General features: G+C 36.3%; 1 protein-coding gene across 1 annotated transcript; it reads left to right on the top strand.

The window, feature by feature from the left end:
* The first annotated feature begins 3,700 nt into the window (after positions 1-3,700).
* LOC116133227 (protein RTF1 homolog) lies at positions 3,701-6,708 on the top strand. Its single transcript, XM_031418922.1, has 2 exons — positions 3,701-3,801; positions 4,479-6,708. Exon 2 carries the CDS (start codon positions 4,521-4,523, stop codon positions 6,453-6,455), a length of 1,935 nt encoding a protein of 644 aa, XP_031274782.1. The 5' UTR covers positions 3,701-3,801; positions 4,479-4,520; the 3' UTR covers positions 6,456-6,708.
* The last annotated feature ends 2,781 nt before the right edge of the window (positions 6,709-9,489 follow it).

Raw genomic sequence — 9,489 nt, 5'->3', positions numbered from 1 at the left:
TTGATAGACTTTAACATAAAATTAGAAAGCCTTTTTTCTTTATATCAGTCTAGGTACAGTGGAACACCCAGTAGAGACGATCAGCAAGACCCTAATGAAGACATTTATCAACAAGGATCAAGCATGTGGACATATATGACAATTAGTAGCGATGGTGGTGGAAGTAGCTGTTAGGAAACGGTCCATATACGCAGCGGAAAACAAAATCTTAATAACAAGCATCGTTCCCATTAAGCCAAGATCAAAGGTACAATTTTATAATTTGTGTTAAAATAGAAATCTGCAGAAATTAATCATGAGTTTAGAAAAACATACGCACGTTTGGAGGCTCTTCCAAATTTGTCAATGACCGTTTTGCTACCGACCCAAGTGTAGGATCGAACCCACGTAGTCCACACGAAGACAATCACAAAGAACTAAGGAGAGATTTGCTAGATCCTCCTTAGCTTTAAGATCAAGAAGAAAAATCAATGAAATTGATTTTGGGCAAAAAAATGAATTCTGCCGTGGGAGAGTGTTTAAGGGGCTATTGTGTTTGTGTTTTTCAAAGAAAAATTGAACTAATGAAAATCTCTCTCCTTTTACAAATAACATTTTTCTTTTATAGTAAAACTTTAATGCCCTATTCCCATATGGAATAGACTTGGGCTCCAGCCCAAACACCCCATGTTACCAAACACTCCTAATTAGATATTTTATTTTTATTTCATCATTATCTCAATTAAAATCAATTAATATATATTTAATCTATATATTAACATTTAACAATAATGATGATTTAATTAAATATATGCGAACACATATTTAAACGTAATTTCACTTATTTAATTTTTCTAATAAATTAAATAAAGGCTACGACCTCAGCAAATTTAATTGCACTGTGAAATTACCAAAATACCCTTTCGCCTAAAAAGACGAAAACGCCCTTCTTTCTTCCTATGTCTTAAATTATCTTCTATGTGTGTGACCCATAGGCTCCTCATCATACCGGCAGTGTATAGTATCGCAATTAACACTAATTAATCGTCTCACTAATACACAGACCAAGATTTGGCCCCTAGCAAGGCATCATGGCCACCCGATAGATTCGGATTCAGCAAAGTAGCTATCTGTCAACAATATGGTTACCGTACAATTCGATCCTTCCATCATACGTTATCTCGACGAGACGAAGGCATAGAAATAGTGTCAACCTTCGGTCAATCTCGATATTATGTATTCAGCTTCTGGACCAATGACCTATATTATAATCCGGATAGAGCAACAACTCAATCCCACTGTGGCCACAGTTTTAGTGTCATTGCCATATACTGAATTGCGCCGTGAGATAACTTTCTCCAGTACCCGGGAGTGATGAATCCTCTGTCAATTCACCATAGTCTTGATACACTCCTTGATGCAGCCAATCACCACCGTATTGACAGCTCTGAATAGAACTACATTAGACTAGTGTCAAACTGCACCAATCGGTGCATAAGGTGCTTCGGTGATCTCAAGTCTAAGGATCACATGTACCACCATTCGTTAGAGAATTTATTCCATAGACACTAGGGTTACCATCCATATGGAATCCTTTGGTGGATCAGTTCAGTGAACTTGCTGCGGTGTATCCGCCTACAGCAAACACCCATGTGTTGCACTAGGTTGTCACCAAACAACCTTGACAAGTGAGATCAGTCATTGCCTTTCGACAGGGTTGTTCAATACTATGATAGCCTTACCGTATTATCTGTGCACTTACTTCAAAATAATACTAGGGCTACGGACGTTTCTAGAATGGCCACTATATGTGCTCATAGGGTTCTCACTATCAAGATTTAAAACACTTGATGAGTAATGCTACAGCCACCAACGGTTGTGCACCGAATCTATGCACCGAATGACGTGGCAAAATCCTGACCATTTATTATTATCAGTTAATATCAATCAATGGTCAAGATTTTGTCACATCATTCGGTGCACAGATTCGGTGCGCAACCTTCGGTGACTCTATCATTTTCCAACACTTGATACCCTCGTCACGGTTCTACCATTCTAAGGACATATATCAATACATATTGCAATAATAATGATTTACGCGATATATAATAAAATGCCTTTTATTATTGATTAATGAACATTATTACAAAGAGTCAATTCTACAATAATTGATTGGCTTTAGGGCACCTATTCCAATAATAGCAGCTCTAGCTTATACAGACATTGACCAAATGAACTATAACGATACCTACAAATGGACATGTCCTACATGACCAAAAAGGAGAAACGCGAGATGGATCTACTTCAATGATGGAACCAAAATGCAAGTCGATTCCCCATTGTAACCCAAATGGCATGCGACATTTTGTCTATGCCAATTTCGACAATTGTATCAAAGTCAACATTCTCAATTAGTGGTCACATTGTTGAGGACAGAAGATGCTCTTTAACCAATGAGATGGTTGAAGTCATAACATGTTTATGGGATTGGACCCATGTAGACAGAAGACTATAATAGCACCTTGAAGATCCCGAACTACTCGACCTCGTCAAAAATACAACTTTGGACAATGTAAATTTTGACATTGTAAAACAAATTTATTTAATTGTTTATTTGTGAACTATGAATATTATATTTATATTAAAATTAAATTATCTCTTTAAATTAAAACCATATAAATTTATAACCAATTAAACATTCATTTATATTTATTTACTAATTAATTAAAAAATTTACAAATCACCCCCTAAAAAATAACATAAACCCCCTACATAATTTTCGATTTAGCCCCTAATATGTATAAATTAGGAGGGCAAAATGTAATTTTCTAGGCCCATAGGACTGGTCTCGATCCAGGCCCTAAGAATTTTCATGGGCCTGGGACCGGTCCTAGCCAAGTTGGGACCATTCCCGGGCTTGGCTGGGACTAGGACTGGGCCTTGCCCACCTCTAACGCTAACAGCCCAATTTCATAATCTTCTCTTATAATCTGTATTAGAGTTGACAATTGTTATGTTAGCTCCCATAACACCAAGACACCAAATAGTAAATAACTTTAACTAAACACGAACGATCATTTCTTAGGGACGATCGACTGTTCTTTCATAAGGAATGATTGTTTCTTGTGAAAAATCAGTTGTTCATTCATAAAGAATGATTGTTCCTTATGAAAGAACAACCATTTCTTATGAATGAACAACTATTTCTTATGAATGAAAAACTATTCCTTATGAATGGAACAATAATTTCTTATGAATGAAAAACTATTCCTTATGAATGGAACAATAATTTCTTATGAATGAACAAATATTTTTTATGAATGGAACAATAATTTCTTATGAATGAAAAATCATTCTTTCCTAAAAAGCAATCGTTCGTCTCTAAGGAACGACAATTCGTATTTAGTCAAAGTCGTCAGTTAATATGACAGTGCCAATTTTATTATCACGTTAGGATTATAAGAGAAGATTGTAAGATTCAGTTGTAAACGTAATATTTTTGTTAAATTTCCTATATGAATTAGCGTTTTCTTTTTTTCCTTCTTGAGCAATTTCATTTAAGGGTAAAATCGTAATGCAAATAATTTTTTAACAACGGAGGGTCGGTGTGGAAATTGACATCACTCTAAACAAATATCCAACTAAAAATACAAATTCTCGAAATTACCCTCATACAATATAGTAGAAATTTCAATTAGCGTTCAGCTCACCTTTCTCTTATTCCCGTTTTAAAATTTCAATCACTGCAAGAAGTATCGCCACATTCTCGACGACACTCTCCCGACGATCGACGCGGTTCCGGCCGCCGACTACCTGACAAAGGTACCGAAACTCTTCTCTTTTTAGTTTCTTTCTAATTCATTTAAAGAATTTTGTACTGATTGAGATTCAGAATCTACATAATTAGCGTGCCTCTTACTTTTTTCAATCGTCCCCACTCGTAAATCCGACTCGTCGTTTTGTTGTTTGATAATTGATTATTCACTCTGTCTCGTAGCTCTTCCTTTGAAACAGATATCGAAAAATCTGTCTGTGCCGCTGAAATTTTTTTACTCCTTAAAACCTAAATCAACCCCAAAATTAGGTATCTTCTTGTAAATTTTTTTTTTTTTTTTTTTAATTTGGGGTTTTAACAATGGATATTTAATGACATATTTGTTTATCCGTGTGCTCATTATCAAGATTGCGAGTGTTTTTAATCACGATTAGCTCGTTGTTAAGAAACCCAGAAGTGTATTTTCGAAACAACGAGTTAAAGACTAAGTGTTCGATGCATATTTTTGTGGATTTGTGAACAAGAGAGAAATAGATGGTGCACTTTGATTTATATCCGATATTCACCTCCTCCTAGAGTTATTTGATTGAAATTATGATGTTTTTGAGCTGAGAATTGGTGATATGAGTGTGTGGTTCTGTGCTTGTTCTTTTGATTGAATGAATATATTCTCCGTTTTACTATTAACTGTTTAAAAAGTTGATTAATGCTTATTCTTATGCAGGGTTGGATACAATTGATCAGCACTTAGGGTCGCGCGTGGATCATGGCAGACTTAGAGAACTTGCTTCTGGAGGCAGCTGGAAGAACAAATAATTCTGGAAGGAACCGTCATTCTGCTCCTCCCTCCAGAAGGCGGCGTGAGGGTTCATATTCTGGAAGTGACTCTAGGGATGATGATTCAGATGATGATCGTGGGTATGCTAGCAGAAAGCCCTCTGGATCTCAAGTTCCTTTGAAGAAGAGGCTGGAAGCTGCTGAAAGAGATGAAGATCAGGGTAGCCAGGAAGAAGGCGATTTTGATGATGGTGGTTCAGGTCGTGAAGGTGACAGCAGCAATGAATCTGATGATGATAACCATGCACAGATGACTGAACTTGAAAGAGAGATGATGATATTTGAAAGAGATGATAAGAAAGTTGATAAGAATTTAAGGGATAAGTTTAGATCAAGGCGGGAAGAGAGGTCCACCCGATCAAGAAAAGAGACCCCTCCCCTTCCATCATCTCGAGGTGTGCGCCTTTCAACTAGATCTGCTGATCGGGCAGCTGCAAAGGATGATGCATTGAATGAGCTGAGAGCAAAACGGTTGAAGCAGCAGGACCCAGAGGCTCACCGGAGGTTGAGGGATGCATCTCGAGGCAGTTCAGGAAACAGGGGTTTATCACCAATCAAGCGAAAAACATTTACTCCTGCAAGTCTGAGTAGCTCCAGCCAGAGTGAGGGTGAAAGTAGGTCTCACAGTGAAGATGAAGGATCTACAGGGGATGGTGGAATGGCTGACAGTGATGACGAAAGGGGCATGACTGGTTCAGGGGGACCAACTTTTGAAGACATAAAGGAAATCACTATCAAGAGGTCAAAACTTGCAAAGTGGTTCATGGAACCGTTCTTCGAGGAGTTGATAGTGGGTTGCTTTGTTAGGGTTGGGATTGGCAGGTCTAAGAGTGGGCCTATTTATAGGCTCTGCATGGTCCGAAATGTCGATGCTACAGAGCCTGACCGGTTATACAAGCTAGAGAGCAAGACAACATACAAGTATCTCAATGTCACCTGGGGCGATGAAAGGTCTGCTGCCCGGTGGCAGATGGCTATGGTTTCAGACTCTGCTCCACTTGAGGAAGAGTTTAAACAGTGGGTTAGAGAGGTGGAGAGAAGTGGTGGCCGAATGCCAAGCAAACAGGATGTGTTGGAAAAAAAGGAGGCTATACAAAAAACTAATACGTTTGTCTATTCAGCAGCCACTGTAAAGCAGATGTTGCAAGAGAAAAAATCTGCCTCATCACGGCCATTAAACATTGCTGCTGAGAAGGACCGACTTAGGAGGGAGTTGGAAGTTGCTCAAAGTAGGCATGATGAAGTAGAAGTGGAGAGGATCAAGAAAAGATTGCAGCAACTGGAGGCATCGCGGGAATCAAAGGTAAAAGATGCTAAAGCTATTAGGCTTGCTGAGATGAATAGGAAAAACAGAGTTGAGAACTTCAAAAATGCATCTGGACTGAAGCCCTTAAATACAAGTTTGAAAGCAGGAGAGGCAGGGTATGATCCATTTTCAAGAAGGTGGACAAGGTCAAGAAATTACTATGTTTCTAAGCCGGATGAAGGAGACACAGCTGCAGTGACAAATGGTGACAGTAATGATCCATCAGCAGCTGCAGTAATTAATGGGGAAGGGGCAGGGGCTGGCATGGCAGCTACAGCAGCAGCCTTGGAAGCTGCAGCTGGTGCGGGGAAGTTGGTTGATACTAGTGCTCCTGTTGATCAAGGAACGGAGTCAAATGTGCTGCATGATTTTGAGCTTGATATCTCTTTGAATACGCTTAAAAAATTTGGTGGGCCTCAGGGAGCTCTGGCTGGATTCATGTCAAGGAAGCAAAGGATAGAAGCAACAGTTGGATGTCGTGTGCCAGAGAATGATGGAAGGAGACACGCTTTGACCTTGACAGTAAGTGATTACAAGAGAAGAAGAGGGCTTCTCTGAAATTTGATGTTTCAGTAAGCAGTATCTGGTTCAAGTAAAAGTTGTTTGGTTCATTCTGTGAGTGTAATTGAAGGATTATGTAGCAAGGAAGCTTTCATTTGGGGGGATTTCACAATTTCTGAATTCAATTTATTGTCTTGTTCTTTTTTCGGTCTGAAGATACTATTGGGTCCTTAAAACTCGATTCTCTGAAGTATCATTCTTAATGTATGTAACTTTGGACGCCCATGGGCATGGTGGTGTTATGAGATAAGTCATGTACTCAACTCTTCATTTTCAGCAGAAAGAGGAAAGTTAAAAAACCAGCTCTTCTGGGTTCATTGTATAAAATGTGCACACTAGTTTTGAATCTCCTTTTGACAAAAGCTATACAGTTGGGATATGATTTGCTGGTTTTTATTAATCAAACCCCAGTTGTGGAAGAATAAATTAATAATTTTCAAAAGTAATTTTTTTTGAATTAAAACCATTGTTGAGAAAATTGAACTTTATAAAAGTATAGATGTTAAAATCTTGAGTCTAATTAAGTAGAAACTATCCAAAGTGGATTTAGGTCCATGGGTTTGTTTTTGGGCTTTAGGTCATCCAAAAGGCGTTGTAAATTGCATCTGGTGAGTGAAAAGGTAGCAATATTGACGTCATGTCCTCCTGAGATTATTGCATCGAGTAGAGGGCGTCTACTTAATTGAAAGGATTGAAATCCAGTGATATGAACCTTGCGTCATTGTGAGATCTGAATTGTTTGTTTGAACGCAAACCCGTATCCAAAATATTTGTAGTTAGTTAAGTGGATCGAAATAATCTTATCAAATAATATATACATAGACTTTAAAAGATTGGAGGATAGACACAATGATGTTTACGTCTATTGTAGCACTGACCACATACTCTCCAACTTTCCTGAAGGACCGCAACTACCATTAATACGGAATTCAGTGGAACTCTTTTCTCTTGCTTCCACGTGTACGGCCATGATAAAAAGAATGGACATTACTTTCACTAGTTTTTTTATTTCGGTGAAGCCTTCCATTTTGATGCATGGCTAGGCTTCTTTTTTTTAATAAATTAAAATTATTAACTTGGGCACTGAACCTCGTTTGGTATTCTAAAAAAATGCATTATTTTATTATATTTAATTGACGGTGGACATGTATGATTGCTTGTTGATTTAAGCATTATCTTTTCTACTTAAAAAAAAATGGATTATTAAATTAAATATTAATTGACATGAAACAACCCGAGTGAGATTATATATCAAATATTGCATCTAAGCTGCATATTATTCCTTGAATCAATAAGATATCCTATTTTTTACATGCATCAAATTTAATACTTTAATGCAACAAAATCATTCCAAATCACCTATTCAGTTTAATCGCCATTATTCTGAGATCATAAGAAAAGTTTATATAAAGCATATGAGACTCGTTGGTTTTGAAAATCAAAGAGCAATACCATAAAGTTAGCTACCTACTACTAATTCTTATGAAACAAAAAAAATAAAAAAATAACTCACATGTTAAATTAAGAGTAAACGACATATTTGCACATGAGGTTTGACGAAATCTTAACTTGATACTTTTAATTGTATTTATTTTAGATTCTCATACTTAAAATAATACTGTTAGTTATTGTTGGAGGTAATAAAAAATTGGTGAGTGCGATCGACAAGTGAAGGTATGAGTTTTGTGGAGAAGGTTGTGGAGAGTTTAACAGTAGTCTCAGAAGTGATTTTAAACTTCAAAATCGGCCCAAAAAAATCAAAAACTGTCGACTTAGATGTTACTAATGTGAACCGCTTTTTGCTAAAATTAGTATGTCTTCTGCCAAAGAAAACGTTGGCGCACTTTAGTATGCTAACGTGTATCGCGTTATAATAAAAAGTTAAAAATATGTTAAAATAAAAAAAATGATATTAATTTAAGGGTGAGAATATAAAATAAATACAAATAAGGGTATTAAATAGTGATTTCGCTAAACCTTAGTGGGAATATACCGTTTGCTCGTTAAATTAATTTCAAAGTCAATGCCCATCNTATCAAATAATATATACATAGACTTTAAAAGATTGGAGGATAGACACAATGATGTTTACGTCAATTGTAGCAGCGACCACATACTCTCCAACTTTCCTGAAGGACCGCAACTGGAACCCGATACCATTAATACGGAGTTGGCAACACAAAATGAATTCAGTGGAACTCTTTTCTCTTGCTTCCACGTGTACGGCCATGATAAAAAGAATGGACATTACTTTCACTAGTTTTTTTATTTTTTTTTATTTCGGCTTCATCGGCTTCCATTTTGATGCATGGCTAGGCTTCTTTTTTTTAATAAATTAAAATTATTAACTTGGGCAATGAACCTCATTTGGTATTCTAAAAAAATGCATTACTTTATTATATTTAATTGACGGTGGATACGTAAGATTACTTGTTGATTTAAGCATTATCTTATCTACTTAAAAAAAAATGGATTATTAAATTAAATATTAATTGACATGAAACAACCCGAGTGAGATAATATATCAAATATTGCATCTAAGTTACATGTTATTCCTTGAATCAATAAGATATCCTATTTTTTACATGCATCAAATTTAATACTTTAAAGTTTAATGCAACAAAATCATTCCAAATCACCTATTCAGTTTAATCGCCATTATTCTGAGATCATAAGAAAAGTTTATATAAAGCATATGAGACTCGTTGGTTTTGAAAATCAAAGAGCAATACCATAAAGTTAGCTACCTACTACTAATTCTTATGAAACAAAAAAAAAAATAAAAAAATAACTCACATGTTAAATTAAGAGTAAACGACATATTCGCACCTGAGATTTAACGAAATCTTAACTTGATACTTTTAATTGTATTTATTTTAGATTCTCATACTTAAAATAACACTGTTAATTATTGTTGGAGGTAATGAAAAATGGTGAGTGAGATCGACAAGTGAATGTATGAGTTTTGTAGAGGAGGTTGCGAAGAGTCTAACAGTGATCTCAGAAGTGATTTTAAACTTCGAAATCGACC

The sequence above is a fragment of the Pistacia vera genome, unplaced genomic scaffold (genome assembly GCF_008641045.1).
Source record: "Pistacia vera cultivar Batoury unplaced genomic scaffold, PisVer_v2 Contig267, whole genome shotgun sequence".
In the NCBI taxonomy this organism is placed as follows: Eukaryota; Viridiplantae; Streptophyta; class Magnoliopsida; order Sapindales; family Anacardiaceae; genus Pistacia; species Pistacia vera.
Note: the sequence above shows the minus strand (reverse complement) of the source record. Positions and strands in the feature narration are given on the sequence as shown.